The sequence below is a fragment of the Ceratocystis lukuohia genome, assembly GCF_044167205.1.
Source record: "Ceratocystis lukuohia strain C4212 chromosome Unknown Supercontig7_pilon, whole genome shotgun sequence".
NCBI lineage: Eukaryota > Fungi > Ascomycota > Sordariomycetes > Microascales > Ceratocystidaceae > Ceratocystis > Ceratocystis lukuohia.
In genome coordinates this window covers 2733022-2759883 of record NW_027263526.1, presented here as the reverse complement: position 1 = coordinate 2759883, position 26862 = coordinate 2733022, and the positions used below count along the sequence as shown (strand labels likewise).

At 46.9% G+C, this 26862-nt stretch overlaps 6 protein-coding genes across 6 annotated transcripts; 1 reads left to right on the top strand and 5 right to left on the bottom strand.

Annotated features, from left to right (window-relative positions):
• Window positions 1-452: 452 nt before the first annotated feature.
• On the bottom strand, window positions 453-4621 carry HOO65_070627 (Retrovirus-related Pol polyprotein from transposon TNT 1-94; the record flags this gene model as incomplete). Its single annotated transcript, XM_071004806.1, has 3 exons — window positions 453-533; window positions 650-3699; window positions 3934-4621. 3 exons carry the CDS (start codon window positions 4619-4621, stop codon window positions 453-455), a joined length of 3819 nt encoding a protein of 1272 aa, XP_070857345.1.
• A 3892-nt stretch (window positions 4622-8513) lies between these two features.
• Window positions 8514-14664, top strand: HOO65_070626 (Vegetative incompatibility protein HET-E-1; the record flags this gene model as incomplete). Its single annotated transcript, XM_071004767.1, has 5 exons — window positions 8514-8568; window positions 8627-8765; window positions 8828-9103; window positions 9166-11212; window positions 11275-14664. The coding sequence occupies 5 exons, from the start codon at window positions 8514-8516 to the stop codon at window positions 14662-14664; spliced, it is 5907 nt and encodes a 1968-aa protein (XP_070857344.1).
• A 359-nt stretch (window positions 14665-15023) lies between these two features.
• Window positions 15024-18693, bottom strand: HOO65_070625 (Retrovirus-related Pol polyprotein from transposon TNT 1-94; the record flags this gene model as incomplete). The annotated part of the gene is made up of 3 exons (XM_071004827.1): window positions 15024-17179; window positions 17499-18090; window positions 18370-18693. The coding sequence occupies 3 exons, from the start codon at window positions 18691-18693 to the stop codon at window positions 15024-15026; spliced, it is 3072 nt and encodes a 1023-aa protein (XP_070857343.1).
• Window positions 18694-18745: 52 nt separating this feature from the next.
• Window positions 18746-19789, bottom strand: HOO65_070624 (uncharacterized protein; the record flags this gene model as incomplete). Its single annotated transcript, XM_071001386.1, has 1 exon — window positions 18746-19789. One exon carries the CDS (start codon window positions 19787-19789, stop codon window positions 18746-18748), a length of 1044 nt encoding a protein of 347 aa, XP_070857342.1.
• Window positions 19790-20457: 668 nt separating this feature from the next.
• HOO65_070623 (Retrotransposon gag protein) lies at window positions 20458-21696 on the bottom strand (the record flags this gene model as incomplete). Its single annotated transcript, XM_071005064.1, has 3 exons — window positions 20458-21022; window positions 21158-21324; window positions 21436-21696. 3 exons carry the CDS (start codon window positions 21694-21696, stop codon window positions 20458-20460), a joined length of 993 nt encoding a protein of 330 aa, XP_070857341.1.
• Window positions 21697-22153: 457 nt separating this feature from the next.
• HOO65_070622 (pol-like protein) lies at window positions 22154-23641 on the bottom strand (the record flags this gene model as incomplete). The annotated part of the gene is made up of 2 exons (XM_071005024.1): window positions 22154-22627; window positions 22673-23641. 2 exons carry the CDS (start codon window positions 23639-23641, stop codon window positions 22154-22156), a joined length of 1443 nt encoding a protein of 480 aa, XP_070857340.1.
• Between the last annotated feature and the right edge of the window lie 3221 nt (window positions 23642-26862).

Below are 26862 nucleotides of genomic sequence, written 5' to 3'. Positions count from 1 at the left end.
GTGGGGCACGTATGGGACGCCACTTAACATATATACCGCGCCACGCAACAGTATCACTGCACCCTTGTTGGGCTAGTCGTTGACTGGGCTGCAATCCTTCGATTCCTTCTCTTTACCGTCTTACAATTTCATGTGCAGGCTGAAGTCCACACAATGTACCATACTTTGCTTTTGGCTTTCTGCTACGATCTGGCAGGTATAACCCTTCAACCTCAACCATTAAGGCTCACATTCTATACGCTTGCAATGTGCAGCTCTTTAAATACCACTACAGCCATGTCTCAGTAACAAGCACTTGAGTGGGTGTTTAGAACCTCTTAGTGTAGGCCAGAACCTTGAGTATTGCTTTATCCATTCTCAAAGCAGTCATGAGCTCATGCCTTGAGTCCATAATTGTCCCCCTTTCCACTAGAGCAGATAACTATGTGTGCCTCCTGTATTCTCTATTACCTCTACCCCCCTCTTAACTGAGGGACTTGGGAGTCATCAGTCGGCCTTTCTGCCTCAGTGAAGACCTTCTTGTCAGGTGCGATCTGTAAAAATTGGTCCTTAAAGTATATATATTAAGTTAGGTGAAAATTCGTTCACCCCTCTCTCCATTTATCTTCGTCTCCTTCCCACAGATAAGAACCCAGTCTTATCTATTTACCCGAACATTCTCCGGAGCACTCGTGGACGTTTTCTCAACATCCCCCCCACTTTCCCGGAGCTCCGGAGAAGTGGGTACATCTGGCCATTGTACTTGTGGATCTCGTACTCCGATCATCAATCTGAATTCTGGCATTTTCTGAGGACCAAGCGGTTTTGTCAACCCGTCTGCCGCCATTTTCGCTGTTGGAATATATCCGATCTTAATCCGACCTTCCTTAATCCATTGCTTGATGGCATGGTGCTGTATGTCGATGTGCTTAGTCGCCTTCTTCACACCCAGGGATTTTGCAATTTTAATTGCCGCTTGGTTATCTCCTAGAACTAGGGTCTCGTCTTTCAAACACAATGTCTGACTTTTCCCAGTTCCAGTTTCGAAAATTTCCAGAATCTTATTGAGTATCCGTCGAAGATGGATTCCTTCCTTGGCGCATGGAGTTAGTCCGATATATTCGGCCTCCGTAGTTGATGTTGCGATCGCTGCTTGTTTCTTTGAACTCCAGCTTATCGCTCCCCCAAGCCCAACGAAAATTAATCCGCTGACAGACTTCCGATCATTTGCGTTCGCATAGTCGGCATCGCTGTATCCAACGATATCCATCCCCCCTCGGCGTGCTTCGAAGCAAATAGAGAATTCGGCAGTATCACGCAAATAGCGTAACACCCTCTTTACTCCACCAAGGTGTCTGGGTGTTGGTCTCGCAGATGCCTGTGCAAGGCTTGACACTGCAAATGCTATGTCCGGTCTCGTCATCATGGCTGGGTACATTATCCTTCCCAGGATTGACTGGTAACTCTTCGAGTCCAAGACCTTCTCGTCCTCATGTGCTGGCTCGACGTCCCCCCAATCTCCCACTGGCGTACGGATGGGTGACCTCCGGTGTTCATCGAACCTCGCTTCCTCCACCATCCTCCGGATGTATTGCCTCTGATTTATCCAGAGTCTTCTCTGTGGCCTGTCTCGTGATACTTGTATCCCGATGATCTGAGTTGTCTCACCCAAATCCTTGATGACGAATCTCTTCGAAAATAACTGCTTGAACCATTTTATCGATTTGTCGTCCATCGCTGCTATGGTTATGTCGTCCACATAAAGCAAAACCAGCATCTTTCGTCCTGCATGATACAACAAACACGGCTCTGTGACTATGTTCTCAAATCCCAAAGATTTAAGGTACCCTGTGCAGTCCTCATTCCACTGGTATGCTGCTTGTTTCAACCCATATAGACAGCGATCCAGTTTTGCCACCATTCCCTTGGGACATTCAACATTCGCTGGAAGCTCAATGAAGACTTCCTCTTTTATCTTGGATTGCGCAAACGCATTGCACGCATCCACTTGATGGCATTCCATGTTGTACTGGCATACGGTCGCCAAAAACAATCTCAATGTAGCGCTGCTAGGAGTCGGTGCAAAACTCTCAAAGAAATTCACTCCGTATTCTTGTCGAAAGCCTCTCACCACCAGTCTAGCTTTGTATTTCTCAAGTTTCCCATCAAGGTCATACTTCTTTGTAAACACAAATCGCGTGTCGATCGGGATACACCCCTCTGGTTTAGGGACGAAATGCCAGGTTCTGAAGTCCGTCAACGCCTTCAACTCCTTCTGGATTGCTCCTTTCCATCCCTCACTCTCGGTCGGATGTCGAATCGCATCGTCCAGTGTCATGGAAGGTTCAGACAGCGCTATCATGGCCCTCTGTTGCGTTCCATCCTCTTCGTGTATTCTGATCCTCTGACTTGGCGGTTGATCATCCTTCACCTCAACGTCTTCACTCAGTCTTCTCTTCGGTATTTTCAGATTCAGCGACTCGATTAGGAGATTCAACCTTGCATTGACTGCATCCAGTTGTGTTGTGTCCGTGCCTGTTATAGCCTTTGTTTCCGAAAAGGGCTTCACCGATTGCTCTTCTCTACCCTGATCTTCGACTTGACCTTGAGGCATCTTTATCTCGTCATGTGTCTGATCTCTCTCCGTGAGTTCTTCCTGTCGTGAATCCCTTGGATTAAAAATTCGAGGTTCTTCGGGAGTACTACTACTCTCCGGTCTCTCCACCTCTTTCTCTTCTTTTGGGCTCTTAGGTTTCATCTTTTCATAGAAGTGCACTGATTCGGTAACCCGGACCTTCTTAGCATCAATATCCCACAAAACGTACCGGCCATCAACGTTTTCATCATATCCTAGTAGTAGAGATTCACTCCCCCTAGAACCATGTTTAGACGTTGCCAAGTGTCTAATTACTCGACATCCCCATCTCCTAATATGGTCGGTTCTTGGCTCAATTCCAAAGAAGAGCGTATGTGGGACACCTTGCGTACTCAATGTCCTGTTTGCAATGTACACTGTCGCTTTTGCGGCTTCCACCCAAAATCTGCCACCCAAACTTGTTTCGGATAGCATCGTTCTGACACCATCGTTCACTGTCCTAATCGCTCTTTCTGCGATTCCATTCTGACTTGACGAGTCTGTAAGCGTATAGGTTGGTTCCGTCCCATTAGCCTTTCTCCATACCTCGAAGATTTGCTTCAGTTCCGGCGCATTATCGCTTCTTGTCCTCTTAATAGTTTTACCCATCTTGAGTTCAATCCCTTTTCGCCATTCATCCAGAGCTCTTTGGACTTCACTCTTCTTCTTCAGCGGTAGCACCCATTTGTACCTGGAGAAGCTGTCAACGATTATCGCATACCATCGGTGACCCTTTCTCCCAGGCTCATGCGGTCCAGATACATCCACTGATATGCTGTCAAGAGGTTCCTCTGCAGCCATTGACATTGTCGGACTCCCATGACTCCTTGTCATTTTGCCTTTTGAGCAGTCCTCACACGCAAAATCCTCTGGCCTCGGGGGTGTTTTGTCTGGATTGATCACCCTCAGCCTCTTGTCATCAACATGACCAAATCTTCGATGCAAATCGTCGTATGCAAGCAAACACGTACTCGTGACCGTGTCATCCCTTCTCAATGGAATAACGATTTTCTCTTTTCCATCGTCAATAGTAACTTCCATGTCCTTGAACAGGACTGATTTTCCTTCTTTCATCAAGGCCATAACTGATATCAAATTTTCGGACAATTCTGGCACATATAAAACTTTGGATAAATTGAGCCTTTTATTCCCAACTCGAACGTCTACTGAACCAATCTTGGATGCCCCAATGCGACTCCTATCCGCCAACCTAACTGTCTCCTGTGTTTCCTTTGCGTTTTTCAACACTGTTAGCTCTTTCGTCATATGACACGAGCACCCGGAATCAATTATCCAGTTATGGCGTTTAGGGCACTTACCACATTGGTTCTCCTTGACGGCCGTATTTGCTTTCTGTTGGGAATCGTTTTTCTTCTTGGCCCAACAATCCACTGCCTTATGTCCTCCCTTATTGCAGTTGAAACACTTCAATCCGGACTTGCCGCGTGTGTTCATTTTCTCTTCGGTCTTCTTCAAGTCCGATATTGGCTGCAACAGTTTTAAGGCTTTCTCGGCTGTCAGTCCATCGCGATAGCACTGCTTCGCCACATCCCTATACTCTTTCGGGAGTCCTATCAGGAAAAATTTGAGCGTCGCTTTGTCGTTGACCTCCTGCTTGGTGTTGTATAGTGCAAACTTCGTCTTGTAGTAATACCAATTCTGAATCATGTTCAGATCCTTTCTCAATGTTGTCCGTAGGTATTTTCCCATATCCTCGAACTCCGCATCAACGGTATCCGGAGCACAAATCGTCTCCAACACTTTATAGGCCTCTCGGACTGTACCCTGACTGCCTATCACTTGAAACGATTCACTCAGGCTAAGGCGAAGTATGCGCATAGCCAGCTCCTCGTCTTTCTTTTGGTTCCTACCAGAACCCCCGTTGCTTCTCTCCACACCTTCCATTGGATTCTCATCCATCAAGTAATGCAGTTCCTCATTCTGCAGTTGAAGCACAAAACTTGCTTCCCACTCCTTCCAATTGTTGTTGTCGAGCTTGATCGCCATTGTCGTGAATTTTCCGCTCGGTTCGTTCCGCTGGATCTGAAGTGTAGTGGAAATGATGTAAAGATAACAAAATATAATATAATAAGCAACCTTGATTTGCTTTCTAAGAACAATCATTGTTCTCCGAAGGTAATTCGATATAGGCTCATAACCTGTAAAAATTGGTCCTTAAAGTATATATATTAAGTTAGGTGAAAATTCGTTCACCCCTCTCTCCATTTATCTTCGTCTCCTTCCCACAGATAAGAACCCAGTCTTATCTATTTACCCGAACATTCTCCGGAGCACTCGTGGACGTTTTCTCAACACGATCTATTGTTGTTCTTTCCAAGTTTCCACTCTCCCTCTAGCATAGTCTCTTCCTGCATAAATGGGGTGTATTGGGTCTACTGAATGCTGACTGCTGTGGGAAGTAGATGGATGCAGTGATGCTAGGCTTTATAGCATGCCCAATATCAGGCTCCTTCATGCTTATCCAAGTGACAATCCTCACGTGGCTGCACTCTAAAACATATCTGGATATCACACGACACAAGGCGCTGGTAGGCATAGTACCACAACCAGCCCTTAGCTACTGAATGACGCTTGCGCTGGCAGCCTAAATCATAGCAATGAGCATTGTTTCCTTTTCTCAAGCCTTACCTGTGATTTGCATTCAGGCCACTGAGCAGCTTACCTAAAGTAGTGATTGATCGTTTTCTCTCTTATCTCCCCCACCCGCCTGCATCTAGTCAGACAACGCTTCACTAGGCTATATTTTTCCTCCCTTCGAGCGAAGAAGGGTTCTTGTTCTCCCCCCTCACTATCAGAACCAAGCCACTTTTCTTTCTTCAAATATTTCTTGAAACCTTCTCTAGTTCTTGGTTCAGCTCCCTAAGCATTGGAGTTATCAGGAAGTTCCCACATTCATGCATTTCGCTATCTATGCCAGCCCTGATAGAAACCTTGTCATTTTGGGGTTGCTAGCTACAGGGAATGCCTGTTATTCTTGCTCAAGGTGCTCCTATCAGTCTTGCAGTGTGTGATGGTCAGTGGCTAGCCACTCTAGTCGATGTCCCTATAGAGGTAAGAAACATCAGCAGTACATACACCATGTATCTGCTAGCTTTTATGCAATTTTAGTGACTGTCCCACCAAATGAAAGTCGATTCATTTTCTTATCTTCATCAGTTAATAGTTTTATAGAATAAAGCATAGCCATTGGCGTCAGAGGACAGAGCACAGTCAAAATATGAGGTGAATCCCCACTGCATCTCTATAGACCTTTGAAGGCTGGTTTCGTAGTTCTTTCTTTGTTTATCTAATGCTGCTCCTATTGGGGTTTAATCTCGACAATGATTCTAAAAAGCTGTGTCATTATACATAAAAGAGGCCCCATTGTGAAATTATAGCAGACAGCGCAATAGCACCATGTGAAATAAGGGGATGTCAAATAGATACCAATCCTATCCTCACTCCTGCTGAGAACAAGTCTTGGAGCAATGGGATAAAGGAAATGTCTCAGTGAGATGATATGAGTTCTTCAAGACAAAACCCCCCCTAAAAACAGATGACCTTTAAATACAAATGTATATGTGCCAGTTGTTGAAAGCATAGGTAGCTCATGTAAAGCATTCCACTTTTCAAGACATCCACTAGACAGAGTTTCATGTGTAGAAATGCTGTTATAAAGAATGTTTTATTTTGATGTCTCAACATCATTGCTCATGATTTATTCCAAGTTTTCCTTGGCTACACTCCACCTCTTGTTTATCTTTTGTCACACTGTCAACTTTCTTGTTAGTAGTCTAGAATGCCACCACAGCTATCACATGCAGGAACCCTTCTATCTTAGGGTTATACGACCCTAGAAATGCACTAAATTGGGAAGATGGGGAATGGGGATGTCTGTCACCAGGTTCTTTGAACACCAGATACTTCATGTCATCACCTTTGGACCTCTTGCTATCAAGACTTGTGAGTCTAGTGATTGCAGCAAAGTTTTCCAACTCCATGAAGCTCTTGTATTTCACCCACCCTGGAGTTGAGTAAGAAAAAGCAATCGACCCAGACAACAACATGATGATTTTCTACATGCTGGGGACTTGTTGGTACATGTGTCCCCTTATTTGTTCATTGTAAACAAGAGTCTCTAAAACCAAAACATCCCTATGTTTGTAAATGCACCAGTGCTATGCACACCTCACCACCTTCATTTAACCAACTGAAAAACACGTCATAGACCAATCTAGGCTTAGAATCTACTACTAGCTAGGCGGGAGCATGTTGCAGTGCAGCCCAGCCACTTGACAACACAATCAGACCGGTTGGCATATTTTATCGGAACGCCGGAAAATTCCACACAGGGCGGGAATCTCGTGATTAGTTGTTGGATGCAAGCCCACCTGCCCATAGACGCCTAAATGCAAATTGGGAATTTCCTTTAAGATATTGCAAGGTCTAATAGTGCTCTACTCTTCCAAGTCTGCACTACACAATTTAGAAGCACTGATAAATTCCCAAGTTTAAGCTACAACCTAGTTCTACCATGATTGCAAGGACCATAGGTTAGGGTTGCCATGCCATTAAATCTGTTGATCACTACAGCTGAAAATTGACAAAACAAAGCATTTGCAGAGGAAGGAAAGCTGAAACTAAGCCAACTGGACGAAGATTCATCCAATTTCACACTTTACCCTGATAATAGGGAATTAACCAAGTGCCCTCTGATATAATTAAGCAAGCTTTCACTTAGTACGAAACTGATTACCAACCAGCTTACGATAGTGCAGTGTTTGAGCCCTGCGATTCCCATAGACGTTGAACAAGTTTTCACGTGAAAATGCAGACTTGCCTGGGTTTCCCAAACCCTAAGTTAACTACACCTGGTGTGTTAATGGTGCTGTGAGTGTACAATCCACATTGTCTCTCTATATTCATCGCAACTTTCTCTTAATCTCTCTACAGGTTAACAAGATGTTGATATTGCGCCTATCTACTAAGAGTTCAGACATGTAAAGTTCCAAGAGTGCTGCTGCAGCAGAGACTAGCATCACTACTGTGAGCATTATGGACAATGTGCAGCTATCTTTTAATGGAACAAGCACTTTGTCTCACAATAGAATTTTAGCTGAAAAGGTTATATCCGGATACTCAACCTCTTAGAAAGAAAAAGTCGTTTGGCCCGGCTTCTGAGACAGCTGTGAAGAAGGAAGCTTGGTCTTATAGAATGGATATCTGCTATTGCCTCCTCGCTAAACTGATGTCGCCCAGATTCTTCCAAGAGACATACAGAACACAAATTTGTGTAGGCGTTTATGAAGACTCTTTTACAGAGCCACGCTGAAATGTTGGTTCTCCTGGCTGAGGTTCTGTCGCCCTGGATGGAAAGGACCCCAATACACTCTCCCGGGCGTTATAAACCACCCAGGGAAAGCTCGAGTATATGGATACCAGTACCCAAGTAGCCAGGCTTGACTGAAACATTGGGATTAAAAGACGATCATCGGTGAAGTATTACTGCCAAGATTTCAGTGCTCAATCAGAATGATAACTTTGTGAAGGTACAATACGTTGCATCGCTTGACACTAATTACTACACTACTGGTTAGGCATCAACCAATCTCATCCATACAACCAATCGCTATTGGAAAATCGTGACTTACACTCTGCATAGCGTTGTAGTAATGAATGAACTGGGCGAAGATTACAGCTTCAGGCGTTATTTCCGGTCAAGATTGGCTTATTTCCTTAGCTTGCCTGCCTACCTTTTGCTCTGCAGGTGCTTATAAAGAAGCCAACAACACCACTATTCTACCTTGGCCTTTCCCATCAACATTTACCTTTGCGAATTCAATTCATTTCGATTGCTAACCTCTATTCTTGTTGACTTTATCATACACCCCGAATTGCCATGAGCTCAGCTACGCCACAAACCACTGGACCGCCTTTGAGGGTCCTTTGCATTGGTATGCTACCATAGCGCTATCATATCATGCTATACTGTGTTGTCACTAACTTTGAAAGATGGCGGTGGTGTCCGAGGACTATCCACCTTGCTAATCCTCGAGGATATCATGGAGCGTATCAAAGAACTGGAGGGTCTATCCCAAGTGCCAAGCCCCTGCGATAGGTTTGACTTCATTGGTGGTATGGGAACTGGAGGGTATGACTTTCAGTCGTTACACTTACCCACTGCAGAAGCTTTGTTGACAGAATTCTTTTTAGGGTCATTGCTATCATGCTCGGTCGTCTGAAGATGAGTGTTGATCAATCCATTGAAGCTTATAAGCGACTTGCTAGTTCAGTTTTCGCCCCAGAGTCAACACCTTCACTATCCTCAAGCAACTTCTCAGCTAAAAAGTTAGAGATGGCCATCAAACAAATGATTTGCGATAATTGTACAGCATGTTTGCTACACCAAGAGAGTAGCGGCTTTGCGGCTAGCGCTCACACATGTCCTCACGAAGATATGCTGTTCACGAACGAGCATGACACCAAGACGTACGTTGAGCGCACGTAGATCTGCAAGGCTTGGTATCTAACGTTTCTTCATATCCATCTAGTGCTGTCCTCGCCATGACCAAAGCTAATGTTGAAACACTGCCTACGATCTTGACAACATATAACAAATACTCACGACTTGCAGGGTGCAAAGTTTGGGAGGTTGCTAGAGCTACATCTGCAGCTGTCAATTTCTTCGACTCGATCAAACTGGGTCGCGATGGCATCGAATTCGTTGACGCCAGCTATGGCTACAGTAACCCGAGTGAAGTCCTTATCGAGGAGGCCAAAAAGCAGTTCCCAGACAGGGAAATGGTCGTCTTGAGCCTCGGCACAGGCCTAGGCGATGTTGTTGAAATCAGCGATTCGAAAGATTCTGTTATCACTGCGCTACTAAAAATGGCCACTACTTCCAAACATACCGACCTGCGGCTCAGAAATGCATACGGCAACACCGGAGTCTACCATAGATTCAATGTCGAAAATGGCCTCAGAGACACTACAATTTTGGACTGCCATAACATGAGCAAGATCTCAGCCCACACGATCAACTACCTGAACGAGAACGCTCAAGCCGTCAAGCGGTTTGTCGCTGCCTTTACTATGAGAGCCCGCCACAACGAGAAGGACAAGGAATGCCTTGCCGACCTTCATGTGACTGATCCCCGCACGGACAAGAAGGAAATCGAAAGCAAGAAAGGCGGCCTGCTCGCAGGCTGCTGCCAATGGATTATCGAGCACAAAGACTTCCAGCGGTTTCTGAAAGAAGAAGAATCTCAAATCCTGTGGATCAAGGGAGACCCTGGCAAGGGCAAGACAATGCTCCTTTGTGGTATCATCAATGCCTTGGAACTGGACAATTCTGGAGCTCTCTCCTACTTCTTTTGCCAGGCGACAAGTAACCAGCTCAACACGGCAACCTCTGTCCTGCGAGGATTGATCTATCACCTTGCCCTCCATAATCCACAGCTCACTAAGCATGTGCGAGCGAAGTACGACTATGTGGGCAAGAAACTCTTCAGCAATGGTAGTGTTTGGCATGAGCTCTGCGAGATAATGACCAACATGTTGAATGATCCGAGCCTGGACAATGTTACTATGATCATCGATGCCCTGGACGAGTGCAGCATAGGTCGCGACGACTTGCTTGAGTTTATCGTTAAGCCCTCGCGCGCCAAGTGGATTGTTTCAAGCCGTAATTGGTCAGACATCGAAGACATCCTGGAGGACACAGAGCAGAAAGTAAAGATACAGCTTGAGATAAACCAGCACTCCGTCTCTGCTGCAGTCAACTCTTATATCAAGCTCAAGGTCGAGCAGCTCGCGCAGAAGAAGAAATACGACGATGACATGAAAATGACCGTCTTGCAACATTTGCACTTGAATGCCAACGGTACCTTCCTCTGGGTGGCCCTAGTTTGTCAAGAGCTGTCCAATGCAAATGCTCGAAAAAAGGACATTAAGAATACGCTCAAGTTACTTCCACCTGGGCTTGATCCGCTATACCAGAGGATGCTTGAGCACATACTTAAGTCCAAGGATGCGCACCTCTATCAAGATATCCTGGCCCAAGTCTTGATTGTCTACCGACCCATTACGCTGGACGAGCTTCATATCCTTGTTGAGGCGCTGGAAGACCTGGAAAAAGAGGACGTGAAGCACTTGCTCACTTCATGTGGTTCGTTCTTGACTGTTCATAACGATGTCGTATCCTTCGTGCACCAGTCGGCCAGGGATTATTTCGTTGAAAAGGCTGCAGACAAAATTATCCCTTCTGGGATTCACCACCAACATCAACAGGCCTGTTTACGGTCATTAGCAATTCTCAGCAAAAAACTGAAGCGTGATATTTACGGCTTGCAGGCCCCAGGATGTTTCATTGATGAGGTTTCCGTCCCTGAGCCTGATCCCATGGCTGCTATTCAATATTCCTGCATTTTCTGGGTCGACCATCTTTGCGACTCAGCATCAAATGGGGTGATAAGCAAAAACCATGAGGTATTGTCTGTCTTTTTCAAGAAGCAGTATCTCCATTGGCTAGAAGCGCTCAGCCTTCTGCGAAGCATCTCTGTTGCTGGACGAGCAATGGATAGGCTGGTGTCTCGTTTGGTAAGCAACTTTATAATCACCAGAAGCACTTTGTTGAAATAGTCATTAACATTCCATATTAGGGAAAGGGATCAGAGGATCTACACAGCATTGTCAAAGACGCCCGACGATTCCTAATGTCTCATGTTGGGCTCATCGAGGTTGCACCGCTGCAAGTTTACGTCTCAGCTATAATATTTAGCCCCACCAGCAGCTTGATAAGACAAACGTATCGCCATGAAGAGCCTGACTGGATTGATTTGAAGGGACGGGTTGATGCGAGCTGGGATGCATGCCTACAAACTCTTGAGGGTCATGATGGGGGAGTGACCTCGGTGATTTTCTCAAGTGATGGCCGGCGGCTGGTATCGGGATCAGATGACAAGACTGCCAAGATCTGGGATGCCACTTCTGGCACGTGCCTACAAACTCTTGAGGGCCACCACAACGCTGTGACCTCGGTTATGCTGTCAAATGACGGGCAGAAGCTAGCGTCAGGGTCAGGAAACAAGACAGTCAAAGTCTGGGACGCGACTTCCGGCGTGTGCCTGCATACTCTCAAGGGCCGCGATAACTGGGCGACACCGGTGGTGTTCTCCAATTGTGGACAGCGACTGGCCTCAGGGTCTTCCGACAAGACTGTCAAGATCTGGGATACGACTTCCGGTGCGTGTCTACAGACTCTCAAGCGCCATCACGCCAATGTGAGCTTGGTGGTCTTCTCCAGTGATGGACAGCGGCTGGCATCGGGGTCGAGAGACATGGCGGTCAAGGTATGGAATGCGAATTCTGGCGCCTGTCTGCAGACGCTCAAGCGCCGCCACGACGATGTGAGATCCGTGGGCTCCTCAAACGATATACAGCGACCGGGATCAAAGCCGATGGACTTAGCATCCAAGGTCTGGGATACGGCCTCTAGTGCCTATTCGCAGACTCTCCAGCGCCGCGATGCCTATGTGAGCTCAATGGCCTTCTCAAAAGATGGGCAGCAACTGGCATTAGGGTCAGAGGACATGACAGTCACGATCTGGGATGTCACTTCCGGCACGTGCCTACAGACTCTGAGGGGTCATCATGGATCAGTGACATCAGTCGCATTCTCAAATGACGGGCAGCGGCTAGCATCAGGGTCTCTTGACGCGACAGTCATGATCTGGGATGCCACTTCCGGCGTCCGTTTGCTGGCTCTCAAGGGCCATCGTGGGCTAGTGACATCATTGGTGTTCTCAAAAGATGGGCAGCGACTGGTTTCAGGATCTCGGGACAAGACCGTCAAGATCTGGGATGCGACTTCTATCCCGCCTCTGCCGACTTCCATGAGCAACGGCGAATTTGTGAAATCAGCAGTTCTAAATTGCACGTCGCGATTGTTATTATGGTCAAAAGACATGACAGTCAATCCTTGGAACGCGACTCTAGGCGCTCCAATTCTGGCCTTTAAGGGCCATTCATATACAATAAGATCGGTTGCATTCTCAAATAACGGACAACGACTAGCGTCAGGATCAGATGACAAGACCGCCAAGATATGGGATGCGACTTCCGGTGCGTGTCTTCAGACTCTCAGGGGCCATAGCAACTATGTAACATCAGTGGTGTTTTCCCATGATGGTAGGCAATTGGCTACAGGGTCAGAGGACATGACAGTCAAGATATGGGATGTCGCTTCTGGTGTGTGTCTACGGACTCTCAAGGGCCACGACAGCTGGGTGATATCTGTGATGTTCTCAAACGATGGACAGCGACTAGTCTCAGGGTCAGAAGACAAGGTGGTCAAGATATGGGATGCGGCTTCCGGCGCGTGTCGGCAAACTCTCGAAGGCCACGATAGCTGGGTGACATCAGTCGTGTTCTCAAACGATGGGCGACGGCTGTTATCAGAGTCAGATGACAAGACAGTCAAGATCTGGAATATGACCTCTGGTACCTGTCTACAAACTCTTGGCGGCCACGAAAGCTTGGTTACGTCTGTGGTGTTCTCAAGCGATGGCCACCGACTGGCATCAGCTTCTTGGGACAAGACAGTGAAGATCTGGGATGCCGCTTCCGGTGCGTGCCTGCAGACCCTCGAGGGCCACGTTATGTCAGTGATATCAGCAGTTCTGTCTAACGACGGGCAACGACTGGCATCAGGCTCAGATGACAAGACGGTCAGAATCTGGGACGCGACTACTGGTGTCTGTCTGCACACCCTCAAGGGCCACCGTGCGTCAGTGGCATCAGTCACCTTTTCACATGACGGACAACGGCTGGCATCAGGCTCAAACGACAAGACAGTCAAAATCTGGGAAGCGACTACTGGTGTCTGTATGCGGACTTTCAAGGGCCATGATGACCATGTGACATCAGTGCTGTTCTCGAGTGACGGGAGACGATTGGCATCAGGGTCTTGGGACAAGACAGCCAAGATCTGGGATGTAGCTTCTGGTGCCTGCCTGCGGACCTTCAAGGGCCACGAGGACTATGTGACGTCTGTGGTGTTTTCAAGCTGTGGGCGGCGACTAGCATCGGGGTCTCGCGACAAGACCATCAAGATATGGGATGCCACCTCCGGCGCGTGCCTGCAGACTCTTAAGGGCCATGATAGCTGGGTCACATCAGTAGTGTTCTCAAACGATGGGCAGCTGCTAGCATCAGGGTCAAATGCCAAGGGAGCCAAGATCTGGGATGTGACTTCTGGCGCCTGTCTGCGCACTCTCAAGGGCCACCGTGGGTCAGTGACATCAGTCGCATTCTCAAATAATGGACAGCAGCTAGCATCAGGGTCTCTGGATGCGACAGTTAAGATTTGGGATCCGTCTTCTGGCGACTGCCTGGGGACTCTCGACGGCCACCAAATGATTGTGACATCAGTCGTGTTTTCAAACGATGGGCAGCGATTGGCATCAGGACTGGTCAACAATCGACTCAAGATCTGGGATCCCACTTCTGGCGCATACCTGCAGACCTCCGTAGGCCACGATGACTACCTTACATCAGTAGCATTCTCAAGTGACGGACAACAACTGGCCTCAGGATCTCACGACAAAACAATCAAGATCTGGGATGCGACTTCTGGTGTGTGCCTGCGGACTCTTAATGGCCATGATCAGGCAGTGACATCAGTTCTATTTTCAAATAATGGCCGCCAGCTGATGTCAGCTTCTTGGGACAATACAGTTAAGATGTGGGATGCGACTTACGGTGAGTGCCAAGAGACTATTAGGGCCCAAGATTCACTAGCTACAGCATCAGCCGTCTCGACTTCCGCACAGTCAGCGTCAACATCAAACAGCCACATTTCTTTCCCTTGCTCCAAGTTCCACAGCTGCAGTATTAGCAGTGATGGCTTCTGGTTTATGGAGAACCAAAAACGGATGATTTGGCTGCCACCATCCTATCGTTCGACTACGATTGCAGCATCACCTAACATGGTTGCTTTGGGCTATGACTCTGGTTGTATCATAGTCATAGGAATTAGACACACTAACTAGAATCGGCGGTTTGGTATCAAAGTTATGTGTTCTTTGGCTTGTATATGATATTAAAGTCAGGATGGCACTCTCCTTAGGACCTTTCATATTACCAGTTTGTTTAAAATAGGAAGTGTTTTCTAATCGTAATTTACTATTGTTTCAGCGCGTTGATAACTCTCTGTCGTCCAAGCCGATATACGCCTAGTCATTGTAAGGGCTGCTCCTGGAAGGACACGCTGGCCAGCCCCCACCCTGCAGAAGGGGTCTATAAGAACCTTCCTCACCAACTAGCTAGTTTAGAGTAGTTTCCCTTTCCTTTCCTCTTTAATGCGTAATCTTTGATTATCTCCGAACCTGCTTATATGAACATCTGTAAGCTAACCCGTGACAACTCCTGCTGGTGTCTCGTCATACCAATCTACAATTGAGGCTGTGATGATTCTTTTGATGTCCAGAGCCCAGAAACGCCATATCTTGGTGGTGTCTTGGCAGTATCCTACAAACACAGCCCATCTCACTGCATCCATCATTTTGTCTTTTCGTGTTTGAACCAGCAGTGATTGGGAGTCCATGTACGTGAAGGCTTCACATCCCCACGGGTGCATGTGATCGATGGTTGGTTTCATTCCACAGAAGGTCTCAAGTCTGCTCTTGCCCGTGTTCGAACTGCAGGTCTTCATATTGAGCACATAGCATGTTGTCTCCATTGCCAGCAGCCAGAAGCACGTTGGGAGCTTGGATCCCTTCAGAAGTGCTCGTGTGCCTTCCTCCAGACTACGATGGAAGCGTTCTGCCTTGCCATTTTGCCAAGAGCTATATGGGACCATGAGTTGTTGTATCACACCATCGGTTTTCTGCCACTGGGAAGACAGCTGGACCAGCTCAGGGGCGTTGTCTGTTCTTATGGCTCCCAGTCTTTGTCTGCATCTGTTCTCGGCCTTTGCCCGCCAATCACGCAACACCTGTGGTGCCTCATTGCGAGTTCGCAGTCCATACACCCAGCACATGCTTGAGTATGCATCAACGATAACCAAGGAATAGAGTGACTTGTCAAGGGCTGGCGAGCCAAACTTTCCTGCGATGTCTACATGGACAAGTTCTAGGGAACGGGAGGGTGTATGTTGACTTGTCTTCGGCATTCGTTTCGTCATTTTAGTTTGCGAGCACGCACGACATTTTGCCATTGTCATGGGAGGGTGAGCGCCAGCCAGTTTGCAGATGTCCTTGATGGATCCCTCCGCCAGATGTGCGAACTTTCCATGAGAGAAACTGTGGTCGTGTGGAACCAGTGTCTCTTCGTCTGTGTCTATTTCGGGCGCTTCGTCACTGTCTTCTTGTTGTTGTTCCGTTGTAGTCTCTACCAAGTATGCCCTCGTTTTTCCAGTTGATCTCTCTTGGGTCGTGTTCGGGGGTTGGATTCTGTATAGACCGTCATCTCTTTTAGCTTCAAGGACTGTCTTTCCTGAGCTATCTTGGAAAGTGAATTTCTCCGCATCGACATTTCCAGTGAGTCCTTGGTCACACAGTTTTGACACTGAGAGTAGGTCGTCATTGAGTTCTAGGACATGTAATACATTGGAGACAACCAGTTTCCTGTTGGTACTATCTGCTATATCTACTTCGCCCTGGCCTACCCATTCCGTTCCTTCAGTTGCGGTTTGAATTGCCCCTCTCCCCGCTTTGTAGGTCTGTTTTCGAAAGCGTGTCAGTGATTTGCTCATGTGATGGGTTGCACCACTGTCAACAATCATGGAGGCTTGGGGCAACTCACTCTGCTGGAACTGCATGAACTGGGCAAAGAGCGGGCAGTCCGCTCGTTTATGGCCTGGTTGAAGGCAAACGAAGCAGTTTCCTGTCTTCTTCTTCTTTGGCGCAGCCTGGGATGTGGTCGCAGCTGCCCGGTGTGCCTGGGGTGGTGCCTGCGCCGCCTGATGGTCCATCTCGGCATCAATCATGTCCCCTAGTATCTTGGAGGTGGTGTCTCCCCGCAAAAGTCCGAACTCAATGCGGTCTTTGAGGTATCGGGGAAGGGCCTGTGCCATGCGTTGGAGCACGTCCTGGTCTTCGGTGACAGATTGTGCTTCCAACTTCTCAAATTCCAGAAGGAGATCGCGATGTTTGCGTAGTTGATCCCACAATTCACACACGTTGCCATCGTAAGTGGGATTAAGGATGGCCTTGACTGCCTCCTTCTTCTTGGCGCCCAAAAACCGACTCGATTCTTCTCTCAGCATTTCGAATGCTGCAGCTGGGTCCTGACACCAATTGGCCTGTTGGGCCCAGGTTCCGTTCAGCCCTGTGACCATGATGCGGGCTGTTTTCAACGTCTCGTCAGAGGACGATAGCTCCTCTGCATCCGAGTTTAGGACTACATGAATAAGTCCTTCCGTGTTGAGGAGCTTCAGCAGCTCCACCTTCCATTCAAGCCAGTTGGCTCCATCGAGTGTAACCCTCATCTGTACGACACCACTCATCGTGACAGTAGCCGTAGTACTAGAGGCGTAGTTGGGTAATTGAAAAATAGCAATGTGCACTTGGGTTTAGTGCACTGGGCTCATAACCTATTAAATAAAGGATCGTTGTATTGAGAAAAGTTGTTCAACCTAGCCTCCTCTCAAGTCCTCTGGAGTTGAGGGATTCCAGCCCCTTTTATATCTGTACCCCAGGGTGGGTGCCTAGATCTGGCACCTCTTGACGCTACAGTCTCCACTCTTCTGGGACTTGCTGGAACTTTCCAGTACTTCCTGGTGAGCTCTACTTTCAACAGGAGTTTTTGTTAGCGTTTGCATGATCAATTGCTAAGCATTCTGCGGTGATGTAGTGGCCGTGGTGTCTTGGGGTAGTACGCGTACCGAGATTGTCATCTTCTTCAGAGATGTGGTTGATGTTTGACGACTTGTCACTGTTGCTTCCTCTCTGCTGGTTGGAGGATCTCCTCTCGTCAACCTTGGGTCTTATCTTTTCGCCATCTCGCGGCTTCAGGCATTGGTTGGAATGATGCCCTTGCTGATTGCAATTGTAGCAGGAACCCCTTCTTCGCGTGGTGTTGTAGGATGGGCGGCTGGACCTGCTGAAAGAGGGTACCGGTGGCTTCTTGTATTTAGAGTAGGTTGATTCAGAGCAGACAGCTCCGAAAAATGGCACCCATAATTTACAATTCCTCAGCCCTAAGTGGAGTTCAGGGTATTTGCCAAGGACAACTGCACGCAAATATTCGACCTTGGAAGTTTCATCGACGTCGATCCCCAAGGCGGAAGCCTCATCGATGAGCGAAACGTATCGCTCCAGCATTTGCCTCATGTTTTCCCCAGATCTGAAGTTGAACGTTTTGATTTGGGAAAGGTATTCAGCTGCGGTGTCATCGATGGATCCGATTGTCGCGTCTCTCAGAATGTCAATAGTCTCTTCGAAGCTCTTGGAGACTAGGATCTTTATCTGAAGTTCCTGTGAAACTGTAGAATAGATCTTAAAATGTTGAATCAGTTCAGTCTTAAAAGAGCTAACTACTGCTATAGTTGGTGGAGGGTTCTAGGCTACTATATACTGGTGGAAGCAGGGACTGCTTCCCGTCAAAGGCCTAGACCTTAGAGACCATTTCAGGGGTATCGTATTTTATGCAAGGCCCTTATGAGTTGTCGATCTTTATCTCGGGCTGAATACCCTATTGAGTATAGTGCGCCACGCAACAGAAACCGTGGCGCGCAGCAGTCTGCGTACACGGACCTGGGCTGAGTGTTCCAGGTGCTTGACGTCCCGGATTTCGAGGTTGATTTCGTCCAAAGACGAGTTGATCGTGTCGAACCAGAGTGTCCAGTTGACAGCCGATGAAAGATTCGCCTTTTCAGGCATGAGGAACGACCATTGGTTCTTGTTCAAAGTTGCCAAGGTGACTTTCTTTGCCCTGGCTATGCTGGCTTCTTCTTCATTTTGCGCGAGGGTGTCGCATTTTTGCTTTTCCGACAACAAATGTCTGAGCTGCTCCAGCTCTTCTCTTATTTCGGCCATTTCCAGCGACTCGCTGTGGGTGTCTTCTGTCGCTCGGGACATTGTGTCACGGTTTAGATACAAGATGTTCTTTGTAGCAGGTTTGGAGAGGTAGTTAGTTTTCCGAAAGGCTCCCATCGCTCTCTTCTTCTTCATCGTCAAGCACTGGCGTGTCCTGTATCTTCCTGACCCTAGAATCCTCGGTCCTGGGCGGTCTCGCGGGCTGGTATGGGCAGCTACCAATCATGTGACTGCTCATCCCACAGCGATAGCACCGCCCTTCTTCTCGACGTTGTTTGATCTCTTCCTGTGAAACCCACTTCGCCCTTCTTTTACTGGCGTCTTCTTTCGAGCTGTGAACTCGGGTGTGGGTTCCCTTACTCCGAGATGGGAAACTGCGAGTAGAGCTCGATTCGTTCTTGACCTTTCGGTCATGTGTCTTCATCCGGGTGCCAAGTGCAAGAAGTTCCTTTTTGAAGTCAGTGTATTTGTCAGGGAACTTCATGGACTCCATCTGCATCGAGACTGCAACAGACAAGCCCTGTTTCAAGCTGGTGATCTTCACCAGGTCAGGCCAGTTTGCACCATTGGCTTGTAGGAATAGCAAATCCATCTGGGCAATGTACTCCTCGATGGGACGGTTTCCCATCTTGGTGGTGTTTAGGCGTTCGGCGGCTTGTTGTTCTGCCATCGGGTCGGAAAAGGTCTCTTCCAGGAAAGCGTAGAAGGTCTCCAGTGCTTTCGCATCGTCTGGAGTGGAGTAGTAGGACCCCATGTATGGACCTATTCTGTCCCGCGCTCGGCCAGTGAGGCGGCTGTAAACGTAGGAGACGAATCCCCTCTCACCACCAAGAGCCTCGCAGTCGACGACCTGCTTTTCCTTGATGTCAGTCATAAACATGCGAAAACGCATGTAACTTTTTCCGTCGAATTTTTCAACGTCAGGCATGATGACACGTGGTCGTTTTTGGGTGTGTTCCTTTCCAGAACGTTCCCACTCCAAGGCTTTCATCTTCGCCAGGAGTTGCTCGACAATTTCTTCCATTTCTTTTGGTTTCGTTTCCTCGTCCGTAGTTTGTTGCTCCTCGGAGAGTTCTGGTTCGTCTGTGGGTTCGTTTGCGTTTCGTTCGGAGTTCATTCGTCTCGTGGTTGGTGACATAATGTCAAGGGTTTTCTTTGATCGTAAAAAAAAAAAAAATTAGAATGCATGTAGATGTCACAGTTTAGATACAAGATGTTCTTTGTAGCAGGTTCGGAGATTCAGAATACGTGCATTGAGGGGGAAAAGGAGAAGAAACTATCTAAACTAACTGGATGTGAGAGGGGTCTTAAGGGATTAATAAGTGGGGCGCATACCCACTATATCCCAGGCGCAGCCTTAACACATTGTGCTTGTTGTTGGTGAGGGATTCGCAGACAGCGCCAGAATTGGGGTCTGTTTGTCAATTTCGTTGCGAGCGTTAATTCAAGCTGTGGCCCGAGTTAGCATCGCCTTGTTGGTGCAGATCGGTATTCTTGTATGCCATGGTGGTAGGAGAATCTATTTGGTGTCAGATTTGAAATTGAAAAGATGATGTACACTGTCGCTATTGTGTGTAGCAGGTGAAAAGTAAAAGAAATGGATGGTACCTCAGTCGAAGACTATATGTAAGGGCTGCGCCTGGAAGGACCTTCAAGTCGCCAGTACCTCTGACCAAATAGCTTTTTAGCTCACGATGTGCTGACTCTGTCGGAGACGTAGTTCGTTGGCCGTAGTTTCTGATATTGTAGAATAGTGTTACAGGACTAGTAATTGTTACTGAGTTTGCCGATATGAAGACTTTATTGTCAGAGGTCATCGTCCAAACCTCTCGTCAGACCTCGGATTTTAACATCCACGTGGTAGTCCTCCCCTCCTGCTTGCTGTAAGAGATCCCCATATTCTGCAATGTAGTCATCCAGTGGCCTTCCACGTTGCCGTACATTCTCCAGCTTCTCGCTGGCTCGGGCTCTGTGGAAGGGGTCCTCAAAGCGTTTGTCTAGGATCTCCCAGACTTCCTTCGTCGTGGCTCCCGGTTTCTCTTCCAGTTTCTCCAGATCCCGACCCACTCCTTTGTTAGCCTCCTCCACCAAGGCTATCTGTAGGGCTGGGATCATGTCCTCCAGCTTCGTGCAATGTTGTAGGTTCAAAGCGGCTACCATGCGCCGCTTCCAAATGCGATATTTCCCTTTGTTCCCATCGAATGAAGGGAATTGCAGGGATCGAGGCCGGAAGGCGTTGGGACTCTCCTGGCTCTGGTCGATGTCCATTTTATCCAGCGTTTCCGGTTCGTGATATTCTGATGATGATGATTGACTGCTGTGGGCTCTAAATTGCGGCATCTGCTTCTGCTGTCGGAGATCTGCTGATTTTCTGAATGGGGTTTAACTTTCGTCGTGTTTCTGATTTCTGCGTCGCCGTTCTGAATTCTCTCGTCTGAAGGGTTGACAAATCTGAAGGTGTAAAGAAAATGGTGTTTTCACTAAATTTTTATTTTGAAGATCTGACAAATAGATCTTATTGTTTGAATGTGTCGTTTTGGAGTGGTCAACATCGCTGGAGTGTCCATTCTTGCCTTGACTCTGCTGCCGATTTGCTGCTCTTTTGGGGCTGATCTTGGCATTGATCTTGGCAGCGTCACGCGGTTTGGGACATTGGTTCGAGTGATGGCCTGACTGGTCGCAGTTTTAGCACGATCCCCCTTTTCATCCAGCAGTAGCAGAGGCACGCTGTTCCCTGGTTTGCCTGGGGATGGGTGCTTTCTTGTATTTCGGCAACTCAGTCACCATGTGAACTGTCTCGAGGAAAACAGGCGAAGACTTGTGCACAATGAGATGGAGGTAAAGATCGACAAATTTAGCCGAAATGACTACCCGCAGGTTGGTAACCTTGGACTTCTTATAATCTATGCCCACCTTCTGCTTGTCCCCCTGTGCCACAAGCCTTGCCTTGTACTTTCTGTCCAGCTTGACCTTGAAAACCCGCTTCGTTGGAATCAGGGATCGACCCTCAGGAGCCTTGGCAAACTCGAAGACGTCGCATGCCATGTTGCTTCTCAGTATAATGAGCTGAGGGACGAGCTTCTTGTTGGGTATGATTGTAGTAGGTTTATAGGGTAAAATTGAAAAAAAGAAAAAGAAAAAAGAAAAAAGAATTTGTACACTGTCGCTGCTGTGTAAACCGGATGAAATCTAAAATGGATGGTACCTGATTCGATGAAAATCGGGGCTCATAACCTGTGGTGATTTTGCATGGAGAATTTCTATTTAATCTATCTACATAGGCTATATTCAGTCCCAGGACTATATAGATAGACTAAATTGAAAGTTCTTCATGCAAAATCGCCATAACAAAAAGCAGCTACGAAGTCTCCTGCTGACTCGCTCATCTTGTTTGTGAGATCGCAAGAGGTTCGCTCACTATGTGTACAATCAGGCTGCGTATGTTTGTGCCAGTTAACTTGTATCTCCACAGTGAATCCCAAAAATTGAGTGTATTCATGGGTTAAGTTTCTTGGTGAGAATCTATTAGGCAGCTGCAAAAATCAACTGGCGCAAAGACAGGCTCTTCGTCGGAGAGCAGTACGTTGTTGTAAGTGTTCAGATAGACTCCGTGAGGTTTGAGCAGCTTGCCAGATACAAGGTTAGTCAGGAAGTCTGGGATGTAGGCGACATTGGAGAGTTTGAGATATTCGGTCTCCGTAGGGCCATTGACCGGTATGATGACTTCTCCGTAGGCTTCAATTCCGACCTGCTGACTGCCTACAGATAGCCATTCATTGCGCACCTTGCGTGTCTCTGTGAAAGCCGTGCGTGTGTTTGTAACATGGATATCAGATCCGGTATCGTAGACCCAGCTGTCTCGAAGAAGGTCGAAATTATCACGATGTTGAGCTGAGAAAGTCCTAGCTTTTGATTTCGTAAAGGCATTCTTGATATATTTGTCCGCACTCGTATTCGTCAATCCTTCTAGCCTATTCTGTGTGGACTTCGGCTTTTAGACGTATCTTTTCGAATTCTTAACCGAATTGCGCAGCTTCCAGCTATCCCTAAGCTTTCGATCGATGGTAGCTTGGATCTGCTGATTAGCCTCCCAACCCGTTGTGCGAAGTATTGGGTGGAGATAGGGGCATGCGCTGAATCGATGCACATCACCACATAGGCAGGGCTTCTCCAAAGTCTTTTGCTTTGATTGATTTGTGTTTGTAGCAAAGGCTCCCTTCTGTGGCTGTGTACCCTTTAGAGCATTAATCATCTGGTACACCAGTCTGAAGTTGACTAGAAGATCTCCAAAGATGAGGTTTTCACCTTTTAATTGGTCACTAACCACTTCTTCGACCCAGCCAACTGGTGCGATAGGGCTGACAGACGATAGCAGTGCTTCGACTGCGCTGCTGTTCTCTGCTTCTGGCAGTCCAAGATTTGCGAGATTCGTGTGTGCTGCCAGCAAGTCGTCGAGCCATGTTTCAAGGCCCTGCTTCTTTGGTGTCTGAAGAGCCTTCTTCCAGGCTTCACGTGCCTGTTTATTCTTCACAGCAGGAGACAATTTGAAGCGATCGTGTAGAGCAGCGACTTGGTCTTTGACTGTGTATTTGCCCTTAAGAATGAGCAGAAGATTGCCAGAGACCGTTTGGTAGATGAATTCAGCGATAGATTGTAGAGCCTTTTGCTGCGTCTCGTACTCCTTCATCTTGAAGACAAAGAGGCGATATTTCCGCTCATAATGAGCATCCTCAAGTGCGGGATATTCCGGTTCAGTAAGAAGGGTTACGCTGGCGGAGGCTGTATCACCAGCTGTTGATTTTGCTGTAGAGTCTGGTTCTGGTATAGCACTAGGGCTTCGGTTTCGAGTAGTGACTGCAGGCTGATTTTCTGGCTTGATAATGTCCCATATGGATAGGGCAAAAGCCTTTAGCTCTAGACGATGAAACCAGACTTCCCAATCCGACTGAGAGGTCAGCATGATCCCAAATTGATGCGTTTGGGTGGACATTTTGAAGTGAGAGATACGAGGTTTTTCAAAAGGATATAAATGTTCGTGACTGTATTCGAGAACTTGCGCCAGCACAAGTGAGGCGAGATTTGTATGAAGTAAAATAGCAAAAGTGAGGTGAAATAGATGGTCTAAAGATGAAGCGATTGATGGCGAGTAATTGTGCAAATGATCGTGAAATTCTTTGCCTTGTAGGTGGAAGGCGTTAAGCCGAACTCATAGCTGGAAGAATCAACTGGTGAGAAGTCAGGGAGGGGCGAAAATGTACGAAAAGTTGATATTGTTATTTCTATCCTCCGCAGTACTTTGACGAGCGATTTAAGCACATCGAGCCGCACACCATCTATGGTGTGATAGCTATTGAACTAGTAGATGAGCACTAGTTGGAGGATGAGACTGAAACATGTAAGAAACAAAAATAAGAGAGATGGAGTTGATTCAGGACCAAGTTCTAAATCTCTTCAATATCGTGTGCCATGTATTCACCCGATGTTATTCCGAGTGGAGCTGGAATCTCCACTACAAATGCTAACGGTTCCTTGGCTAATACTATCCCTGTAGAGCCAAAGCTTGTACATTTTGTGTGAAAAGAAGTCAAGGAAATACTGCTAGCAGTACCTGAGTTTTGACAGCAGCATAGATGCGCAGTAACGAGCTGAAAGGATATAATATAGACACTAATCCAGTTCACACTGTATCTAGAACAATCCTGGGTGTAGCGGAAAAAAAAAAGAAACATACTGGTTGTTACAGATACAAGACACAATGCTGTTGAACGTATAGAATCTTTATTAATCGATGGGATGTAAAAGGAGTCTAACTAGAAGAAGGTTGTGATGGTGTGCAGGGTACTACACGATGTTCCTGCCAGGCTTCACCAACCTTCTATATTCAGTACTAAGCCGCAATACTGGTGAGTAAATGTGGGCGTGGTGGGAGAAGAAGTGAATAAGCCTTAAATGTAGAATACCTCTTATTGATTGAAATCGGTTGGTTTTTAAACGTCTTCCCCATACACTGCATCCCAAGACCTCATTCCTTTTATATTATACTCATTATGAATGTTGTGAAACGTCCAACACACATGTCCCACTTCTTTGAAATAAGACCCACACCTCTTGTGACAGAACACCCACGAAAGGGTTGAGACCCTACCACCTCATCCTCACGAGATCAAACATAAAAGGAATGAAGTCTTGAGAGAGTTTGCAGTGATTGCAGTAGACGTTAGATATATTCAAATCAAGTCAAATCAGAGTATGCAGTGGATTTAAAAAGCAACCGATTCAAACAAAATATCTGTTCTACATAGGATGGGTGGGAGGCACATGACAGCAATGCCCCCGCCTCTAAATAGCCAGACGCGTGGCAGGGGATGTGGGGCGCTCGGTTTTTGGGGAAGCTACGTTGGGGTATGCTGGGTGTTATAATGCCCATACACTCGCGTACTCACTATCAAAGGTGATGGAGTGATCAGCGAAGCGAACAGTTGGATCATGTTACTTCAGCCAAGGCATACCCAAGACTATGGGGTAATGAGCGAGCTGGGTGACAAAGAACAAAACATTCTTCTGACAGTGATCATTTATGCAGAGGGAAGCGCAGACATAATGGGTACATTTTCCAGCTTCAGTTCCACAATAAACTACTTGTGTTTTCATCATCCAAATAACATTGTCATATCCTAGCTCTTTCTTTTTCACTTTCTTGATATTTCACTTGAATGGAGACACCTGTATTGTGTCTTGATGATTCTAGCTCCTACTTTGCGATGATTCATGCATTTTTCTGCTTTGCTAATTCCATAAAGCTTTAGTATTTGGTTTCCTCGCTTTCGGTTACCCAAAAAAGCATGAGGCTGGCAATACAACCAAGTGGGAATGCCCAGCCATTCAAAATCCTGTCTCCAGGAAAGTTATCTTCATTTTGGCATGCTGTTGTATCCCTAAGAATGTCAAATTATGGGGGTGATAAATAGCAAGGTACACTTGTCTAGTGGGAAGAGACCCCGTTGAACCTCTTCATCAACTAACTCCCTTGTCCCCCTTGGTTTCCCTTTCCAAGTCATCAATGTTAGTTCTTAGTTCTTTGTTCGTCCCTGTCAAACGTTACAGACATAAAGTGACTCCAAACTTATCCTTGTGACGAGAAGAATATTAAGCTTTCTGCCATGGGGCCTGAAGTTTTAGCAGAATTGCAAAAGTGCTACAAATGTTGGATGAACTACATGGAGGATGGGTATTGTGGGGAATCTGCCTTCTGTCGGGTTAACCCCGGGTAAACCTGAGCCTGAATACTCTAGCTTAAGTGTGCATGATGGAAGAACTTAAGACTTCACTTTAGAAAAAGAATAGAGAAACAAGCTTCACCAATTCGATCAATCTGTATACCAGCATGGTTCCACGTGCGGTTGTACAGGATCACGAGTGACTTCTCAAGTGATAAAATCCGAATTCAGTAGATTGTTTTGACATTTACAATGTAGCTACATTTTGACATGTTTTCCTTCCGTCTTCACCATCACTTACATCCATCAGACCTATTACCAAAGGCATTGCACAAACCGCCAAGGCTAACAGCTGCAATAGAAGCTTTTGCCATTTCCAGCCAGGTTTCGCCATGGCAAGTGTGAAATTTAATCGAGACAAGTATATCCGCTTTGTCATATGTGGTTTAACTTCTTCGGTCGAAGTCGACCGCAAGAAACTTAAACGGCTGAACAATAGCTTGGGATTTCCTAATATAGGCACAACTTGACAAACAAATTCAGAGACAGAGTCAAGATTCATCTGTAGCTGAGCTATCAAGGCCTTGATGGTATGCATTGACCTGAGAAATTTCATTAGTCCCTGTTAGTATACCAAAGCAACTAACCAACTTTGACCTTTGCTAGCAGGGCTGCTAGGGTGACATCGGCTAAGGGATCTCACAACCTCGGGGTCCGTCCAGAAGACCGCAGTTTACACAGTACCCAAAATGGGGCTGAGATCAGCCTGTGGCCTTCTACACTTCAATATGAATAGACTAATTTATAGCACTGCAGATAAGCGCTCATACTGCATAGATCCAATTAAATAGTTCAAGATTGAGTAAACGGCTATGAATGGTTAATATCTCTGATGAGTTGTGCTTTTCTAGTACACCCATGCGTTCTCCGCTACGCATGCATACTCTTGAAGGATTCATTGCATAGCGAAGCTATCAAGTAGTCACTATCGTGT